This window comes from Zonotrichia leucophrys, chromosome 7 (assembly GCF_028769735.1).
Source record: "Zonotrichia leucophrys gambelii isolate GWCS_2022_RI chromosome 7, RI_Zleu_2.0, whole genome shotgun sequence".
NCBI classification, from domain to species: Eukaryota; Metazoa; Chordata; class Aves; order Passeriformes; family Passerellidae; genus Zonotrichia; species Zonotrichia leucophrys.
Genome location: NC_088177.1, coordinates 19,904,814 through 19,925,401, shown reverse-complemented (window position 1 = coordinate 19,925,401; position 20,588 = coordinate 19,904,814). Strand labels below are relative to the sequence as shown.

At 39.6% G+C, this 20,588-nt stretch overlaps 2 protein-coding genes across 7 annotated transcripts; one reads left to right on the top strand and one right to left on the bottom strand.

The window, feature by feature from the left end:
- Positions 1–1,430: 1,430 nt before the first annotated feature.
- MDH1B (malate dehydrogenase 1B) lies at positions 1,431–9,973 on the bottom strand. 4 transcript variants are annotated; one of them, XM_064718314.1, is made up of 9 exons: positions 9,872–9,973; positions 9,235–9,347; positions 8,165–8,299; positions 7,873–8,015; positions 6,653–7,155; positions 5,570–5,711; positions 4,441–4,604; positions 3,167–3,306; positions 1,431–2,477 (listed from the first exon to the last, which is right to left on the bottom strand). In XM_064718314.1, exons 1-9 carry the CDS (start codon positions 9,891–9,893, stop codon positions 2,421–2,423), a joined length of 1,419 nt encoding a protein of 472 aa, XP_064574384.1. In that variant the 5' UTR covers positions 9,894–9,973; the 3' UTR covers positions 1,431–2,420. The 4 variants fall into 4 exon arrangements, with proteins under 4 accessions (XP_064574384.1, XP_064574381.1, XP_064574383.1 ...); XM_064718311.1 differs by lacking the exon at positions 9,872–9,973 and having other exon boundaries at positions 1,489–2,477; positions 9,235–9,806; XM_064718313.1 differs by lacking the exon at positions 9,872–9,973 and having other exon boundaries at positions 1,489–2,477; positions 7,873–8,012; positions 9,235–9,806.
- Positions 9,974–20,588, top strand: FASTKD2 (FAST kinase domains 2). Of its 3 annotated transcripts, none has more exons than XM_064718309.1 (12): positions 9,974–10,046; positions 10,639–11,406; positions 11,813–11,916; positions 13,336–13,444; positions 14,800–14,923; positions 16,052–16,191; positions 16,475–16,647; positions 17,032–17,195; positions 17,699–17,917; positions 18,765–18,849; positions 19,881–19,995; positions 20,441–20,588. In XM_064718309.1, the coding sequence occupies exons 2-12, from the start codon at positions 10,747–10,749 to the stop codon at positions 20,558–20,560; spliced, it is 2,013 nt and encodes a 670-aa protein (XP_064574379.1). In that variant the 5' UTR covers positions 9,974–10,046; positions 10,639–10,746; the 3' UTR covers positions 20,561–20,588. The 3 variants fall into 3 exon arrangements, with proteins under 3 accessions (XP_064574379.1, XP_064574380.1, XP_064574378.1); XM_064718310.1 differs by having other exon boundaries at positions 10,016–10,285; XM_064718308.1 differs by having other exon boundaries at positions 10,016–10,428.

Below are 20,588 nucleotides of genomic sequence, written 5' to 3'. Positions count from 1 at the left end.
TTTATCTTTCCTATTATTTTTTCTTTCTTTTTCTCCTAAAAAAAAGCTAGGAAAAAAACTTATGCTTCACTTCACTTATGCTTCATGAGAAAAGACCTGAATTCCCCTGCACACCACTAGACAAATCCAGTTAGAGTAATTTAGGATACACAAGACATCCCAAGCAGCTTTTTCTTTCTGCTCCCACTCTCTGAGAAGAGAGGTTTTCAGCTGGTGACTCAGAAGTCAGATAGGTCTACTTATATACAGCAGGAAAAGGTATTTTCCCTCTCATTAACAGCTGTGCACTGCTGGTGCTTGACCTGCAGGTTGTTTGAACTATCTCCACTGGCAGAATAAAGGAATTCAAAGAGTAAGATTGCTAAAGCCTATTCATATAGAAAAAGCCCAAATGTAAATACATATTAGAGAAGCTAACTTTTCTATCTTGGAAAATGAATTATAGAAAAAACAGGTAGTTTGTAGAGACTACTGGACTGGTAGCATCCCTCCCTGCTATTTTCTCCTGAGACATCTGCCTCCAGATGCTCCTCAGAAACTCAGCCAATCTTCTGTGCATACACTACTGGAAATTAATTCCCTGGGGACTACTTCCCATGAAATGAATGGTTCCTACACTTCTCTTCAAGTCTTTTTACAACACCTACCTCTACAACTTCCATGTGAACTATTCCATGAAGATACTTACAATAATATCTCAATTCCTCTAAATGTTGCTTCTCCCATATACACTTTGCATAGAATCCCAGATTCTTCCAGACCACTTGGGATACTCCAGCTCTCTGAGCTCCTCTTTCTAAGACCAGCAAGACACCCTTCCCAGTCCTGTCCTAGTCAGACAGTAAATTTCTTAGTTTCCTCATATAAGAAGTCTGCCCCTATTCAGAGCTTGAACCTCCATTTGAACAGAAATAATGAATTTATTGCAACTATATGTAACTAATTCAAAGAACAGGAAGCTTTCTATTTTGTTTTAAACATATCTGATAAAAATTAGCAAGTACAGGAACATCATTAACACAATCTTCATCATTTAAGACACCAAAGATGCAAGTAAAAGTGGTTCCTCAACAATTCCATTTAAACAAGTATTTAATTATGTTTGACTTAAAACACATGAGTATTCTCTTGAAACTCATTAAATAAATATGAAAAACATGGAATCAAAGATGAACTTGTCACTAAGGAGATGTATAAATATAATTTTTGTTTAAAAATCAATTTTTCCTAAGAAGATATTTTATTACAAAAACACTGTGTTTCAGTACCTCTGAAAAAAATATTTGGAATTACAAAACTTCTACTCACTGTATGTGACAGTCCTCAAAATTTTCATATGAACATTTTAGGCATTAAACTATGTTTTTGCAATAGTTTATTGGTCTGAAAAAAACCGCATGGTTAGACGCAAATGAAATCTTAGACTCATTAAAAGCAGTAGAAATTTTATTTGGTCTACAGGTTAAAAATGTTACATTCGAGCTGGTTTTGAAATTTTTTTCTACCTAGAGATTTCCCAGATTTTTTTAATGAGGAAAATACTGCAAAAGCTACAGCAATGCTTAGACTTTCTTTCTAGTTTGCTCTTTTGGGCAATGGAAACCTTATTTAATATGACAATTTCCAGCATTTTAGTCTCCAGAAAACTCTAGCTAAAGTGACCCAGTATGTAAGGTGTCAATTTCTGTTTAAAAAAAAAGGCAAAACATGAGCTATTTTTGCTAGCCTCCTAAAATGCAAGGAGATAAAGCAGGGCACTTTGGGAATACTTGAACACCTGATACTGATGTCACAGGAGAAGGCCACAACTAAGCACATGACTGCTGTCTGTGGGAAGGCCACTGCTTAGCACTGAACGCTGACACAAGAGGAACAGGACAGCTCTACAGAACAGCAGTGCCACACAGGTAGAGAGCAGACAAGGAAGGACACTTATGTCATTGGGAATTCCCTGTCTGGGTTAAACAAGGTCATGGTTAGCCAAATAATTAAATTCTGCATTCATCAAGAATGTCATACTGTGTCTTTAGTCCTTTCCTAAAAACCAACCATGGAAAACCAAAAGGTTTTGTGCCAGTAGAGGCTCTGGGTATCTAACTCAGAATAGTTCCCCCATTCTTCAGCTCATCCTTAATGGCGAAGAACATAATAAAGAATAGGCTGATATAAAAGCACTGAAAAAAATCAGAAGAAAGGGAGAAAGAAAACAAAGTAGGGAAAAGGTCTGTAGAAATGAAAATTAGAAAGAAATTGTGAGAACATTGGAAAAGAGCAGGAATTTCACAACCTGAAAATAGAGGGGAAAGTGAAAAAACAAAACTAAAACATGATTTAGTGTTTATCTGTTCTTCTTTTGATGAATGAGGACGAAACTTGAAAAGCAAAATGACAGGAAAAGCAGTAGAGAAGATGTGGAGTTTTTATTCTGCTTCATATGGATGCATTTCATTTATCTCCTTTAGTGCAACGAGCTTTTCCTAAATGGAAGAAAAAGCATATTTTAATACCACCCGTTCTTTTAATCTGCACACTAATTTCTAGCACAAACTTAAAATATGTTAAAACAAAGTAATCCTTACAAATTACTAGTATGACTGAAGATTACAGAACCTGATTAAAGCTGGAATGTAGAGTTTGGGACCAGTCTTTTTTAAAATTTCAATAGTACAAATAAATTCTTTTTGTCTCACTAAGTGACAAGAAGTTCATTATGAAAATAGTATTCAATGATTTTGTATTTTCTGAAAAATCTCTAATTCTATTAAGGTCTGGCCTTCATTCATGCAAAGTCACAGCCATAAATATGCCAAAAGATATGTATACTAGCATAGAAATACTCTGAATACAATATAAGCAAAATCAACATAGAATGTAGAAACATTAAATGAAATATTTCTGTTTTGCACAAAGTCTGCAGAACTTTGGGGTGCAAATTCAACATGTACATAGGTAAACTTATTTTATCATCTCCTTTTGGGCAGAACAGTTGTCTGTTAATTTCAATACACAAACCTTACCTTACATTTATAAATACCCAGTCTTTACCATGCCTAAGTGCATGTGTGCAGTTTGTACATCTAACACTTAAAGGTCTGTGCTCAAAGTTGTATCACAACGTGCCCATAGGTGGCAGAATGGGCATACACGAGACTCAAGTAACCCTCACCTGAACCAGCTCGTGGGCTAAGCGCCACAGAACTTTTTGGGTGGTTTCATTAATTTCTAGCTCTGTCATGGCTTCCCAGTTACCATTCTGGAGCCTCACTGGCATAGAGAAGATTATTTCTTCAGGAATGCAAAACTGACCTGAAGAAGAGGGGGGAAAAAGGACAAAACATGTTATTTCTGATTACATCCTCACCAGTGTCAACACTAAGTCCTAGAGACTTGCAAAAGTCTACAACGGTAAGATCTCATTATAAATGGAGACTGCCTTTTTCAATCCACAGTTCAAAAAAGAATGTTCCTTTTACTGTAACTTTGTACTTCAGTTAGATGTGCATGAATTATAGCATCAGATGGGTTTGGGCTGCAAGAGACCTTTAAAGGGCTCTAGTTCAACCCTCCTGCCATGGGCAGGGACATCTTCAAATGTATCTGAGCCCCATCCAAGTTGACCTTGAATGTTTCCAGGGTTGAGGCATCTCCCCACCTCTCTGGGCAGCTTGTTCCACTGTCTTATCACATTCATTGTAAAAAAAATTATATCTAATCTAAATTGACCATCCTTCACTTTAAATCCATTGCCCCTTCTCCTATTGCAACAGGTCCTGCTAAAGCATTTGCGCCCATCTTCCTTAGAAGAACTTTTAAGCACTGGAAGGTGCTATAAGGTCTCTCCAGAACCTTTTCTTCTCCAGAGCCTTTTCTTTTCCAGGCTGAACAACCTCAGCTCTCTCAGCCTGTTTTCATAAGAAAGGCATTCATCCCTGTGGTCATTTTATGAGGCCCTCCTTTGGACCATCTCCAACAGGTGTCTTTCCTGTGTTGTAATAACACAATTGTGTATCAGTTGTGCATCTTAAAAAAGGGGAAAAATTATTGATTTCATAAGGGTTAAATGGCTGCTGTGAAATATTCCATTAATTGGTTTACATAACGACACAAGCAGAACACATTTTCATAGCCTAGGCTCTAAGAATTATAAAGAGTTCTTGCACAAAACACATACATCAGAAAAGCATTTAAACGAAAAGACTAAGAGATCATTTGCAAAAAGACAACATTAACCTAAGAGATGCCTCTGAAAAGTGAGCATTATCACAAGCTCTGTTAGATTTGGAAGTTCTATGATGAAACAAACTCTTAGCCTCACACGATTTGTTTTACAAGATTTTATTAAATGAAAAATATTGATTAAAAATAACATTATAGATGGGGAAAAGCTATTATATGCAGTGCAAAGCTACAAGAGAACATGTGAGGCAAAACCAGCTTTACCTTCACTAAGTATTCCCACAGAAATGATCTCCTCAGAAGGAGAGCCATGGTACCAGTACCGCAGCACCGAGGCTACGGCATGAGCAGGTAACATTCCCTTGCAACGGGACACCCGGGAACTCAGCGTGCTCTGTGCCGACACCAGCTCTGAGTGGATCCATTCACTGCCAACAAAACATGGAGAGAAAAAGCATGACAAACTAAGATGACTGCAGGAAGAGTAGTTTTCTGAAGAAAAAAGAACTAAACCTGAGGAAAGAAAAGTCAAAACTTACTCAAACATCACTGCTGAAAGCAAGGCATTTTTACAGACAGAGAAAAAAGTCTAACAAAAAGTAGCTTAAAAAGTTACAAGTGCTGTGAAAGTTAGGCCATTTACTCAAGTCTTAACCTCTATTATTATTGTAATTTATATTTTATACGTAATTTAATATTTTATATGTAATTTATATATTACTGTCTTCTGTAAGAACCCACCCACGAACCAGTCTGCCTGTGAGAGGTTCAGTACAGGCCTAGAACATAGAAATGTCTGCTCTCCAGTAAATGCTAAGCCTAGACCAGAGTGGGAGCTCCAGATAGCCAGGCCTGGGTGTATGTAACATCTGCTGCCCTCTCACTGCACCCACCCTTTCTCTGCTACTGCTCCTTCCACAAGAAGCTATCTACTTGCTAGGTATCCTTTTCACATATATTACCAAATCATCTGTCTTGGGAAACTGACAACTTTAGTATGCTCAGACCTATTCCATGTAATTCAGGTTCAGAAATCTGTTTAATACTATTTCAAAGTTCCTTCATGCAAACTAGACATCTAAAATCACTACCTGGACTTCTATCACTTCTTCTAAACTGCTCATGATATAAGAGAAATCTATTTAAAATGTAGGAAAAATATAGTTATAAACAGAGTTGGCAGGAGAGTGCAGTAGCACAGCACTAGGATCTACCCAACTTCTTTTGCAGATGGAGTACCTCAACTTGTGTTTTCCTTTATGTACAGTGCCAATCAGTAAGGACAAATCTTGAAAACAAAAACATTTCTTGATGTTTTATTAGACAACCCAGATAAGCATGGATTAAAAGCAATTATTTAATCTTACTTGAAAGAAATAAATCTGTACTGTACCTATCATAAATCATATTCAACAAAGGACGTTGAAAATTAGGAGGGCCCCGAATAGCACATTCATATCCATAAAGTTTTGCATGTGACAAATCAATGTAGTTAGACCCAGTAATATTGCCCCAAACAATCACATCTTTAACTCCTGCAACAAAGGAAAGTGAAAAGACAAATACTTTCAGAAAAATGGGCTTCATAAATCCTTTTCAAAATGAATTATTCAAATCTGTGCCCCGCCTTGGTAGCAGAAATTATTTGACCTGAAAAATGCAACCAAGTTCTCCCTAACATATGAAACCTCATCACAAGCTGAAAAAGAAGCTTTAATTTATATTATGTTACTGTAAATAATAGACAAAATCTAGTAAATCTTTAACTCTTAAAACAGTCAAATCATATTGCAAACATACAGCTACATTTCTTTTAAAATCCTCTAAAAACAAATATAAAAACAGTAAAAAACTATCATTAAAAAAACTACCTGCTTTGGTGCAAAAGGATTTTCTCAAATAACCTGTTGATAGATTATTCAGTCTCTTAACTTGCTTTTCTATTTTATTAGGCTCCAAAATATCTAGACTTCTCATCAATGACCAGTTCTAGCCATGCAACACTCACAGAATCCTGATGCTGAGCAGATTGTCAGAGCACCCCTTTGCTACGCAGTGCAGAACTGTGCAAATAAAACAAAGCTATAACAATTGACCTGAAAATGGAAGTTAATTAACCTCAAAATAATACTACCACACAGTTCTACTTTACTCTCATTATCTGCACAGCAGTATGTTGTCATGTTTATTCACAGCTCCCAAACAACAATGCACTACAGAGTGCAAATGCAATCTTGAAGTCCTAGTTCCCAATCTGCAAAACAATTGTCTTCCTTAGCATATTTCCAGCATGAAATACACACCAGAGTGGCAGGGCTGCATCTCAGAGCAAGCAAAGACTCTGGCATTGTGTACAGCCAAGAAATTCAGTGGGTGCACCACTGTGCACTTCCGCATGCACATCAACTGCGTTCTGGAATTAAATATATACTCTTGAAGGTGCACTGAATTCCCCAAATGCTAAATAAACATTCACCTGCGGTGTTCATATTCAGCTTCCTGGCCAGCATGGCTTTAGCTGCACTTTCCCAAGATGTTGAAATGGCAATTATATTTTCAGGCTTAATGGATGGGCCATACATCCTTAACATTGTTGCCTTAAGGTTTGCAAAGGTTTTTCCTGATGAAATGACTTTGACCTCACTTTTGGCATTCTTCTCAATCAAGGGGGCATACACTTGGCAGATCTCACTCACTTCTCTGATGTAGTTCTCAAGGGATTGGACTTCAAGGTTTAAGAGGACATCATCAAGAACAATGATAACATCAGCATCAATAAAAGCCTGATCTGTTTTTGTGTGCTCTGAAATACTGCGGAGAAGTGGGAATGCCATGTCTTCAGCTTCCATTACAATACCGCGAAGCATTTCCTTAAACTGCTCAGTGTCAAGCAGATGGATACTGATTTCTGTGGTCATCCCAAACACTTCTCCATTTGCCAACAGCGGGATCAGATGATAACAGATTGGAGCTGATGCACTGGTAAGCGAGCATGTAGAAAAGTTACAGTTAACAATGAACCACTGCTTGTTTGGAAGTTTACATAAACACAAAGGTGTTTATTTTGTACTAGATTACACTTAAAAGATACCATTAGCTTGTACCCTTTACTGCTCCTTTTGTCATTTTAACAGGTTAAGAATTAAGAGTTGGGTCCTCCTTTCATTGCTGAAACCTTTCATTTGAAGTCTTCTCCATCCTGTGCATTTCAGTCAATGCCACCACTTAAAATTTGTGTCTTTATAGAACCACCATTTTTAAAGGTGCTCTATTAGGACCACTAGAAATACAGGAATTTCTATAAGCAAAGACCTACTCTTTGCCTACTCTAGTATTTCCAACAACATTTAATGCAAGATAGCTGCACCATAAAATTTCTAGCTTATTTTGCTAGAAAATTTCTTGCTTATTTCTAGCTTATACTTGTTTTTCCCTAAACTGATCTGAGGTCCAAAGATGCCTGTTCATACCCCTCATTTTGAACTGGTGTAGAACATAACAAAACCATAAATTATTTCTAAGTCATATACTAATTGCTAAGTTAAATACTAATAGCGAGGGTGCAGAATCAAGTCAATTCATGAAATTACAGGGATTTGTGATTAACTTCAGATGGTTACACATGTTATATATGATAGGAAAAAGTGCATTCTTCCGAACAGAGTAAAAGTTCACAGATACTCTCTTCACTCTCACCTGGTAATCCAGATCTGCATAGGATTGATAAGACTTTTAATCTCTTCATCCTCTTTTACAATTTCAAGATGTGCCTGCAGGTTCTCCTCAGCAATGGCTAACATCTCATCACTCAGCATCATTGAAGTGATGCCATAAAACTTCTAAGAACAAAAAGGATGATCCCTAAGCAAACGGCAGTCCAAACCCATCAAGGTAACATTAACAATTGCTTTATTTTATGTTTGAAGGAGGAAAAAGGAACAACAATGTTGTACAACATGGGCTTACAGTATTAAAGGCAGCTTATTACCTGAGAATATTCCAGAAAATCATTCAGTCCTCCCAGAAGCTGACCCTTCCCTCCACGGTCCAACAGTTCTCTCCAAATGATAGGAGACTGACTGTGTTTCCATCCATTTGTTTCACAAATGTCATGAAGCCACTGCTGATGACATCCCCACCAGATGTTTTAATACATCACATTTGATAACATTTAAACATTACAACTACAAGCATTTCTTACTATTTCCTCTCAATATATAATTACAAGGTGCTTCAGAATTTAATTCCCAGTGGGTACAAAATGCAGGAATAACACAAAGCAAGGTACGGTGATACAGTGGGATAGCTCACCTCCAGGTCTGGATTTCACTTAGTTGTCTTAGTGGTAGAGAAGACAGCAATGTTGTGAAGCAGAGAGTAATCTGAGGATTCTTACTGAGCCACAGAAGGTAAGTAAGGTGAAGAGGTTAATTGCTTCTCACTTAACTGTTTGAGTTACTTGGTGGAGGTGTAAAGCAAAATACACAAGGTAATAAATACCACAGTACTGTCTATTTCATGGAGTAAGACTGCAGGTTTTTTTCAGAGCCTTATAGGCAGCATATCTATGACATAAGTATACTCAGACAGGCCCATCCACACTGTAAACAAATATGTGATATTTAACTTCATACTTCCACTGTAATTCAAAGCCCTTGAATGCCACAAAGGCTCTTGACAAGAAAGAACTCTGAAGGTATATGTAATCACAGCGAGCAAAAGATTTACAGGCTGAACGGCCATTTATACTTTAAAAAATACCCCAGAAAACCAAGCAAGCAAGTAAAACCACCTTGAACTTTTTATTGACATAATAGAGTTGAGGCTGGTCCACACTTTGTGCCCATTTTCTGTAGTAAAACTCAGAGATGTCAGTTGCTCAAAACATTGTAACCTTTCCTCTACCTGGCTCTCACAGCCAGAGATGCTTCTGCAGCACCTCTATCTACAGAGCAAACTACTTATACAGGAGAAGAAGAAACATACTGCAGATAAGCACATTTCTTGGTTTGTAGAGCACTGGAGCACCTACCAGCTACTTGATTTACAATCTCTTACCTCCCACTTGTCAGGGTGCTGAGTAATCTTGTGAACCCTGAAGCTGGGCAAGTTAGTCTGGAGATAATCAGCCAGGAGTTCAGCTTTGGCATAGTAAGGGCAGTTTGCCTTACCTGTAAACATAGCAACAGCAGCACAATTGGATGGTTTTGTCATTCACTGATACGGGCTTAAAAGACCAAACATTGTTTATTGTGAGCTAGCTAAGGAAGAGTAATTCTGCAGGTGAAAAACATTCCCGAGCCAGCGTCCAAGGGGCCAAGGAGGCCACTCCTGGGGCCACAGCAGCAGAGATGCGGACGCCTCACCGGCGGGATGAGGGGGAGCGCTGACCCGGGACAGCCTGAGGCTGCGCTCCGTGCGGACACGGCTCCCGGAGAGCCGCAAAGGGGCACGGGGGTAAGCCTGCAGACAGGGCCACTGCTGCAGCACGGAGAGCTGCCCTGCCCAGCTCCCGGCTCCCGGCACAAGGTGCCCCTGCCGGAGCTGCCCTGCCCGGCTCTCGGTACAAGGTACCGCTGCCGGAGCTGCCCCGCCCGGCTCCCGGTACAAGGCGCCGCTGCCGGAGCTGCCCTGCCCGGTCCAAGGTTCCACCGCCGCCGGTGCTGCCCCGACCGGCTCTCGGCTCTCCCCTCACCCGCCACCACGAACTTGGCCATGCGCGCGCCGCCCTCCAACGGTCGCTTTGGCGTTGCTCAGCAACGCGCCGCGAGCCGCGGTAGTTTGTCCCTCGGCCCGCGCCGTCCGTCCCGCGCGGCCCGCCGGGAGCTGGCGGCGCGCCGGGCCCGGTGTCACGGCGGTGCGCGTGCGAGGTAACGCGGCCGCGGGAGCCCCGGCCCTGCCCGGCGCCAGCGCCGCCGTTCCTGCGGCGTGCTCCGAGCCGCTGCGGAGCCGCCGAAAGAGCTCTGTCTTCGTGTACTGTCCCGCCCTGCTGGGCAGCGCCCCCAGGGCCAGCGGGAAGTGATTCCGAAAGCCAGCGGCTTGTCCCCGGCACCGGGAGAGCGAGCGCCCGCGGGTGTGGCGGGAGGGCGGCTGTCCCGTGGGATGGCAGGCAGGCTGGGGCAGGCTGGCGGGTGGGATCCCGTTACCCGCTGCTGAAAGTCTGCAGGGACCCTCCAGAGCCCTGGCGGGAGACGCGTGTGCTTGGGGAAAGGTCCTTAAGGAAAAGACTCTGCTTCCCGGCAGAGCTGGCAGGTAGAGCAGCAAGGAGGAAGCAAGAGCTGCCCTTGTGCTGGGATATTTGCCTGAAATGTAGAGACCAAATAAAAGCCTTTCTGCAAATCATTTTCCGGGGGTCTTTTACCAAATCTTCTCCCTTCCTGTAAAACTGTGCAGATTTGGCAATTGAAACCGGGGGAGTTGAAAGTCTGGTAACTAATCCTTAATTTTTAATTGTTTCTACAGATGTGTGATCTTGTGCAGTTTCTCCAGGACTGTTTCCACTGGTAGAATGTCATCGGATCCCTTACTTTGAGTTGGCGTTTCAAATCTGTTCATGAGACATTAGCAGAAATGAATAATAAAATAAGTTATTTGTTAAATACTGTCAGATGTGTGCATAGGTACAGTTCCGTGCTCACTCCCAAATCTTCAGCCACAACAAGAAAACACATTTTGTGGATTGGCAGATACAGGGATCCCTTAGGAAATGTGAACTTCAGGAAATTACTTTTAAATATTTTGCCTTCTCTGCATGGATCATCTCTTCGATTTGTATCTCAAAAGACAGATGTTTGTAGCACAGGTGCAGAGGCTTTGGTGAGCGAGAAGGCTTCCCAGAGCTCATTGGAAGTTGAAAAGTTGGATGATGCTGGGAGCTTCAAAGCGAAGCGTGCAGTGGATCACAGTGACCCGTTCTTTACCAGCCTCCAGAAGTGCTCCTGTCCTTGCGACGCGCTGGACCTGGCTGCAGAGGCGGCTGTTTCCATCAAGCACTACACAAACGCTCTGACCATGGCCTGGAGGCTCTACAAGAACCTGTCGGAGGAGCAGCAGCGCTACGAGAGGCAGCTGATCTTCGAGCACCCGGCTTTCGTGAAGCTGTGCCAGCAGCTGCTGCGCGACGCGCGCAGGATGACGCGCGGGGACCTGGTGTTCAGCCTGCACGCCCTGGTGAACCTCGGCGTGCCGCAGAACACGCTCCTGCTGCAGACCCTGGTGAGGGTGTGCCAGGTACGTGGGAAAACCCTGCTCCTCCGTTTGGGATGAATGACCAGCGGGTAATTCTGGGAAGCTGTGCAGCATCAGAGAGAGTTGGGTTACATCCCTGGTTTAGTCTGATGGTCCATGGAAACAGTTCCCGTAATTCATTTGTGTGTGCTTCTAATTTCCTTAACTTTTGAAACCACTGCCTGATTTTGGATTTAAAAGAGAGCAGAAATCTCAAAAATCATTACCTCTTCCAAATCAACTAAGTTTGACTGATGTGAGACCTTGTGGGTTCTGTAGAACTAAACCTTGTAAATTGACTTTTCGGGGGGGAAAGAAAATGGCAGTTACAGATTAAAAGTAGTCAGTTTTTCTTTTCTGAAACTTTTACTGGTTTGAAGTAATCCGACATTGTCAAAACTTTTAACAGGAGAAGCTCAATCAACTTGATAACCGATGTATCTCAGTTTTGGCAACTACTTTAGCAGGGATGGATAAAGACAAGAATGTGAGCGCTCTTCAAGCTGGATTACAGTGAGAAAAATATATCTTTCACGTGTCCTTCATATTTAAATGTTGTTGAAATGCTTGTCTGTTAGAAATCATCCAGGGTATGTCTGCACACAAAATATGTTCTGTGGTTTTAGGATTTAAATGATCCCATGACATTAGAGCTGTGTTAGACAGTGAATTTTGGCACTGTCTTTGCAGTTTCAAGGAGGAGGGCTTCCAGTGGTAAAGGGTGCTAGACTGCTTGCAGGGGATTGTGTTCTGACTGCAGCTCCACCAGTGCAGGTTTTTTGTGATGTTGATCAAGTCCCTTCACATATCTATCCCTTTTTCATCTGTATGCAGATGGGAGATAATGAGACCATCTTACTTAGGGACCTGTCTGATTTTTCATGATGAAAAGCATTGTTTAGGAGCCTGGGAATATTTTCTGGCAGTTTAGTAATTGAAAACTTTGATGAAGACTAGTTGTGTCCAGCAAGCCCTCTGTGTAGTGATTTATCAGAATTACTTCTTTGGCTTTTTTTCTGGGCCCATGTGATTTATATGTGCAACCAGAAATGCTCTTTCCCATGAGATTGATTTTACTGAGGCTATCACAAAACTTGCCATGGATTCGTACTTTTGACCCTGTATCATGTTCTGCTTTGAGAAAGTGGATGTGATACCCAAAAACCAGTTCTCCTGGAAGCACAGGTACACAGTTCTTAAAAGTTGGTGGAAAGCAGGAGTGCCATCTACACTTTTCTGTCCTGATGTCTGGAGCTCTGCCCCATTTGCAGGGATGAGTTTCAGGGCAGTGCACTGCCTTAGAAAGTGACACTTAATATTTTTGTAGGTATGTTTACCTGTACAGGTATATTTAAGGGTGGTTTAGACCTAACAATTACAATGCCACCCACTGAGTCAGAAGAGGAGGTGCTAGGGGTGCATCTTCATCTTGTGCAGACAATCTCTGTTATCTCCTCTTCAGCCCACAGCACTGTTTGTTTGGTTTTGTTCCTCACTTGCATCCAGTTGTTGTCTGTGTCCATTCCTGAGTTTCCTGTCTGTTTCAGAACTTGCCTGTGCATTGATGATTTAAAGATAAAAATGTGCAGTTTTCTTTTTCTGCAGAAGGTTGTTAATTCCTTGAGGCTTAACAGCACTCAGATTTGCACTGTTGCTTGTGCAGTCTGCTCGGGTCCCTGCTGTTAAGTGTATTAGCAACAACAATTCATCTATCAGGATTAACACTAAGAAAGCATTTAGAATTGTTTTCATGTGTAAAATATCTGTGTCGCAGCTATGTCATGTAGACTTGTCAGCATTTCAAAAAAAGGAAGATGGGAGAAGAGCAAGGAATTACAGGTTTCACTTTGGGGCTACATCAGTGAAGAAAATGGGGGTACTTACCTGTTTGTGCTGAAATGAGGAGAGCTCTTGTGTGTGTTTCTCCATCAGGTTACTAGTGGAGCAGCGCATTTCAAGCATCAGAGACATCTTTATTCTGCAAAACCTGATGAAATGCCTGGGAAAAGATGCTCCAGTTTTTCTGAAAAAGAAATTAGAGGTAAAGTTAGTTGGAGGCTCATTTTTACTCCCACAAAGCCTCTGCTCTTGCATAGTTTATAAATTGTGTATGGTTCTTTGCAGACACTGAAAGAGAAAATGTAATAGAAAGGTAACTGTATTTGCTATATGCATCAGAGTCCAGCTCTGTCTGTAGGAGGAACTTATACTTGGAGGCTGGTAATAAAACAAATTGAGGCAGTAAAACAGCAGTGCCCTCACCTCTTTGGGTTGGCCACATGGTGTTTCATAGAAGCACTCACAGGCTCTTTCCTGGTTCCCTTGCCCAGCCTGTGGCTGAAGAAGGTGACAGGAAAGGGGTCTGTGATGAGGCTGAGTCCAGTAACTGTACAGGGCAGGAGGACTGCAGGCAGTGAGGTGCCAGAGCTCCCCAAGCTCATGATATTGCTTTCCTGTATATGTGGTAGGTCCCCTGGGAAATACAGTGGCTGGGAGCAGGCTGTAGGTATTATGGCAGGGTTACTGGGATTTGTCCCCTGATTTAAAAACCCTTTTGGAAACCTTCTTTCAAACAGGGCCTACTGGTGTTTTCATCACATAAGTGTAGGGTTCTGACATCAGAGGTTTTAATAGCATTCATGAAATATCATAAAACTGAGAGGAAAATAACATTTGCACTTGTTAACTACAGGGAGCACGTAATATTCTGAGCCTACAGGGTGCTATTTTTTTACAGGGCAATTTCTTATAGATGCATTTTGTATTTAACCTCTGATATGTATACAGTGAGTGAAAATACTGTATTTTAACAGTCAATATAATTTGTAGTTTCATTTTTACTGTCATTTATATCAATGTCATTATCAATTTGATAAATGAAATCTCCTTTCTGGCATCAGAGCTGACTCTCTTTGCCTCAGTTCACATTCATAGCTGGGTGTTTATGTAAAATACAGGCTACTCACATACTGTTAAATCACTTTGGAGGCTTACAGTTTTCATGCACATGCAAACCCATAATTGGACTGCTATGAACTTTTAAGTTAACTGTGTCTATTTTATTTCTGCTTCTTTCTTAAAAGTTGGTAGAAGATGTGTATTCACCTTATTTGGAAATGACCTTTAATGAGGCTTTTTTCTTTTAAAATAACCTTATAAAGGCAAATTGCTGGGAACTTGTGTAGTGACACATTTCTGGAGCACTTGACCTGCTATAATTGTGTATTAAGAAATTGACAGTAGTTATTATATGCTTTTACTGTTTTTTGCTTCTTTTTCTTTCCTATAAATCTGAACTAAGGACTTTGGGAAAGTTTTGGTGATAATGTCTTCACCAGAAAGCAATGATAATATACCTGAAGAATGAAGGATTTAATAAACTCTGGTTCACTTTAGATGGCAGTTCTGAGAGAAATAGATGGTTTGACTTTTCCGAATGCGCTGCGTATGTTTTTGGCTCTTGCTGCAATGAATTATTGTTCTCTTCCAATCCTGAATCCCTGCAGTAAAAAGATCCAGGGTAAGAAAAAAATATGTTAATTAAATTTCCCTTCCTTATACCAAATTCTTTCTAATTATTGTCTCATCTCCCTTTTCTGATTTCCTTTAAAACTCAGGAAACGTCTTTGTTTTACAGGATATTTTAGTTATGTGGAGCCATTTGACAAGCAGCAGGACAGAAAATTACTGATCAATAATAAAAGCAAATAGCTCTTGTCATCTCTGCCCTTCTTAACATTTATCTGACTTACATATTTTTCTTTAATTTTTTCTGTACACAGGATTTAAGAAAAAGAATTCAATTTAGCAAGGAAAAGAGATTTCAAATAAAATTTTATAACAAATCTGAATTGGAAATTGGCAACTTACAGGATGGATTGGTGACTTTGTGTAATTAGTTGGTAAACTAAAGGGAAAATAGCATTTCCTTGATTACTGGATTTAATTATTGAGTACTGCTTAATAGCCTCATGCTGTATCCCACAAAAATATTAAATGAAAGCTAATGCTTTCACCTCTCTCTGTACCTTTCCAATACATTGCTTAAGTATATGTGGTCAGTATGTGTTGATTCATGCTTAAAATACATAAGAATTTGTGTATCAAAAAGCATGAAAGTAGCAAAATAGCATTCTTAATAGAAATTACCCAGAAGTGTTGAGGCTGCTTGTACAGTTGTTATTTGTCCTGGTCATTCATATATGTTAAGGCACAATGTTTAATTGCACATCCTGCCTTCTCCCATAGGACCTCCACCACACTCAGCACATAGGCCAGGTGGCATACACAGAGGGAGCAGTGACTTTCTTCAGCATTTTTTTGGTGCATGCTGAAAATCAAAAATCCCGGAACAGAAGGCATCCTGGGAACACAGTCTTCTTACTTATTTTGTTAATATGTTCCCTTTTGCTGATTGATGTATTGTAGCTTGATTCTGGCTCAGTTTGCTTTCTTCTGTCTCTCAGTTTTTTAATGTGTTTTAGCTCATTTGAGCTTTGCCTATCTAGTCAGAATCTTCCACAGTTTCTTATCATATTTTTCCCTTCCTCCACCCCTTAACCAAACTGTTCCTGCAATGTCTCAATGTCTCCAACCTACAGCTCCCATTGCTTTTTATAATTTGTCCTTCCTTGATCTTCTGTTGCAGAAAATGTCCATGATGTTCCATTTCGGCAGTTAATTCTCATTCTGGAAGCTTGTCACACTGTCCAGTACCGTAATGTGAAACTGTTTTCAGCATTAGCAGACTACATTCATTCTACTGCCTACCTTTGGGACAAAAGACAGGTAAATTTTTTGAGACCAAACAATTTATAGCAATACTAATAGAGTATTTGATGCTTCCATCTTACCTTTCTTCATGTTTGTCCTTGATCTTTGGAGAACAAATGTTTATGAATACTAATCTGATGAAGCTGTTACATTTTTAAATGCTGTTCTATTTATTGATAAGTAAAGAAACAAAAATTTTGAAAAATTTGCTTTCATTTGAAATGTCTTCTATGAAATCAACAGGTAGGATCAACTTCATTGGGTTTTTTTTGACTTATAAAACTGTCTTTTCTTTTAGATTATCCTTTTCCTCTCTGCCTGTGAGACACTTGGCTTTCAGCCTACTGAGTTGCTGGATGTTTTTGCTGAGAAGGTGACAGAAGACCCTGATTTCCTTAACTTGAAAAACCTTTTGACTGTTCTTCGAGTGTATTCACGACTCAACCATGTTCCCAGAGTCCAAAAGCATCTGTAAGTTTTCCTTTGGAGTGCCTGATAATGTTACATAGTCATTACAGAGTAATGCATGGCATCTAATATTTAATTTTATTTGTGAAAGAGCTCATAATCCTCTTTCATTCATCTGTAAGGTTAATTGCTGTGTCTTTTAATATTTTTTCTAAATATTTTTTTTCCTCTAACTGAAAGACTAAACAGGTTCTAGACTGACCATGTTACTAAATCTGTTGATAGGTAGCTGTATCCTCAAAGTAAGAATCAAACACTAATGTTAGTTAACACAAAATACAATGATACAAGATAATAAAGATTTCTAAGTTGTATTTTTGATAGAAATATGTACTTCATGTAGCCTTATTTGTGTACTTAGATACTTTTCTTCTCCTTTTGGAAAAGGTTTTTTGAGATTCTTCATAGCTGCTTGAACAAGTGTCTGCCTCAGATTTCCAACATAGAGCTGCTGAAGGCAGTGTATTCACTGGGCATCTTAGGATATCTTCCCCAGCGTGCCCTTGATGAGCTGCTGCAAAAGGACAGCAAGGATGAACTTGTACTGCCAGGTCAGACCTTACTTTGTCATGTTCTTCTTTTAAACAGGATGTCTGCCTGTGAATGTAATTTGTTGTAATTGTATTAGCAGATTAGAAATTAAAGAACACAAGCATGATTAATATTAAATTTGAAGTCCTCAAGACAAAGCTAATGTAGTGATGGTGATCTGAGTGATGTGGGTGTGCTCTAAGGAATCAAGCTTATTGTCTTGGGCCCCATGGTGGCAACAGTTTAACAGTAGGTTTGCAGTTAAACATAGGCAGTCTTAACCATTGCAAATTAATTTTAGTACCTGGAGTCATGAGTAAAAGTGGGATTTGGACTGCTCTGAGCTGCAGTGAGGACCTTGGAATGGTTTGTAGGAGAATTTATTTTCCACAGTACAATTTTGTACAGCTATTAGAGTAGTCAAGTGGATTTTGCTATGCCAGAACAGACTATAAATGATAATTAAATGAAAAATTCTGTGGGATAATATATTGCATGTAATAATTATTGTATCCTTTTTCAGATGATCCTAAGGAACAAAACACAATGATGCTTCGCTGTGTGAAAACGTGTATGGAACTTGACAGCCCTTCTTTCACAAAGCCTGCCTTTGTGCCGACTGAGAATATGTCCTCATTAGTATCTCTGAATCTCAGAAAGGCTCAGGAGGCACTGATAGAACTTCTGGGAGATGAGAACATGTTTCTGCAAAATGTTCAGCTGCCATACAAATATCATATTGGTATGAAGTGATATTAATGTCATATTATTTTAATACAGATTAATAATCCTCAAAATGATGAGATGGAAATAAATTTGAATAGGGTGCAAGTGATTAAAAGTTTAACACTTTGAAGATACAGTAATTTAACAAATTATGTCATTGATTGGTGAATCTACTTCTAAGGATGCTTCTATTAAAGTTTTTAAGTCAATTTATTAAAACTTTTATGATTTCTCTTGTTTACAAAGCTGCTTTGGAATTTTTTTTCAGGCATCAGCAAGCACATGTTTATTGTACATAAATCCAATGTGGCCAACTTTGACAGAGTTGACATGTTACTACCAAATTATGTTAGAAAGAAAGCCAAACAGCAGCTGCCTTATTTTCTATTTCTTCTCTTTCATTCTCTTGTTTCTTCTCTGGAGTTCTGGCTAAGATGTAGGCTCTACTTTCATTTCTAAAACGGGATATGACTTCTTTTGGTTTTGTATTCATAAATATTTCTAATGAGGAATTGGATTGCGGGAAAATCTGAGTAGGCATGACAGACTGCGATCAAGAGTAGTTTCTTTAAATAATGATTTCACTCTATAAGGTTAAATCTGCAGTTTCCAGAAACAAATATTTTTTTCTTGAGATGGGCAAACTATAGCTTTACATTCATTGCAGGGAAGGAAAGCTGTCAGTAATAATTCAATTATTAGAGAACAGCAATTAGAAACAGACCAGTAGACCAGTGATGGTGTCTATTAACTTTTTCAAATGAGCTGTTCATTTGAAAACAATTTGAACAATTAATCGGTTCAAATGGCAACATTAATTTTAACCTCTTGCAGAGTTAAATGTTTTGTTGTTTTGTTTTCAGATTTTGAAATCAGAATGGATTCAGACAGAAAGAAGGTGCTCCCCATAACTGCAACAGATGATCATCCTGACCCACGTGTTCAGAGGTGGTTTTTTTACTGCATATTTTTTCTAGCCTGCTAGTTTTATTTGCATGTATCCTGTCCAGTTACTTCTTTGATTCACTGATTTGCAGAAGTAAAGTAGGTGGCTCAGTTGTTATTTGTGCTCACCAGAATAGCTAAAAGTTGCCATGCTAGTGCAGAGCAACAATTCATCCAGCTCAATACCTTCTTCTCACAGAGGCTAACACTTAACATTTCAGAGAAGGAGGCAGGAAACATCACAGTGATCTGATACTCTTGTAATGAATGCAGGTAGCAATTTTTTTTTAAAGTGTTTGTCCAATTAAATATTCAGATACTCTGTCAATTCTCAAAAATTTGCATCTCATTGATATATTATGTCAGTTAATTCAGATACTGAAATATAATTTGTATAAAAAGAATCATGATGTCCACATTTTAGGTGATTAATTTAATCTTGTGTAGAAGACTGACCTCTCAGTAACTGAAGCAGGATATATATCATTTAAGTAATGCTTAAGCAGAATTGGATAATGCTTAACATTTATGTGCTGGATCACTGCACAGCAATGTATTTTGTACTGTTTGCTTTTTGATTAAAGGGGAGCTAGTGAATTGTGTAACAGAAACTCAGTGTTCCAAGGCATTCAGCTTTCCTCACCCATCCCAATAGGTTATTATGGCAGGAAGTGACTGATTATGAATGTCATTAACAAAGGATCAAAGCAAACGCAGAACCTGTCAAATTAACGGAGAATGTTGGATGGTCTATTTCCTTCTCATTGTGGGAGAAGTGGAGATCTGAGTACCTAATTCTGCTGTAGGTATTTGGGTAGATGCTGGTGCTTGTGTGAAGCTCGTGGAAGAAAAGAGTCTAAATTACTTAAACCTGAAGAAAGAAGAAGATAATGAAATTTGTGCAATCCTGATACTTTTGCCTGTCAGGACGCATGTATATTCTGCAGTGCTAATGGACATCATTGAATCATTGTCTTATGAATTATTATTTTGCATTTTTACAGTGAAGTCTTCCCTACTTTCCTTGGTTGCAGGTTGGCTTTTCTGTTTGCTCCTGTGTCTGCCTTCTGTCTGGGTACAACACACCCCCAGGGGAAGCTGGCAATGAAGAAGAGGCATCTAAATAAACTGGGCTATCATGTGATTCTGGTGAGAAGAGCCCTGCCCTGTCCCTGTTTCTGTTAGCAGCACGGTGATGTTTGGTAGATCAGGCCTTGTTCTACAAAGCATGAAGGTTCACTAGGAATGGTGGGCTTTCTCCACAGTGGTAATTGTGTATAATTCCTAGTTAGAGGGTAGTGGTTCTGTCACTAGGGAGAAAAGAGAGAGGAACTCTAAAAGACAAGCTACTACTTACCATTATCAGTAAATTATTAGTTAAGGGGAAAAAAATTCAAGCCACGAATTGCTTTGTACCTGAGAAACCTATGTGTCTTTGGCTTATTTCCCTGATTTTTATAGACACAATGATTCAAGTGAACTTGTTTTCAGATTGCAACTTCCTGTGGCCTTCTCATTGCTGAGCACTTGGTTTGTAGGGCAGGGTTGTTTGGACAATAGAAATAATGTACCCTGTCCTTTTAATTTCTTACAGATCCAGAACAAGAAGTTTCAGGAAATGAAAAATGAAGATGCAGTTGAGTTTTTGAAAAGAAAAATTTATTCAGAAGATACTTTCTCTTTTCCTGAAGCAACTGTGCAGAATAATAATTAAAATAAACTAAGAGTTTTGTGTCTCCTGA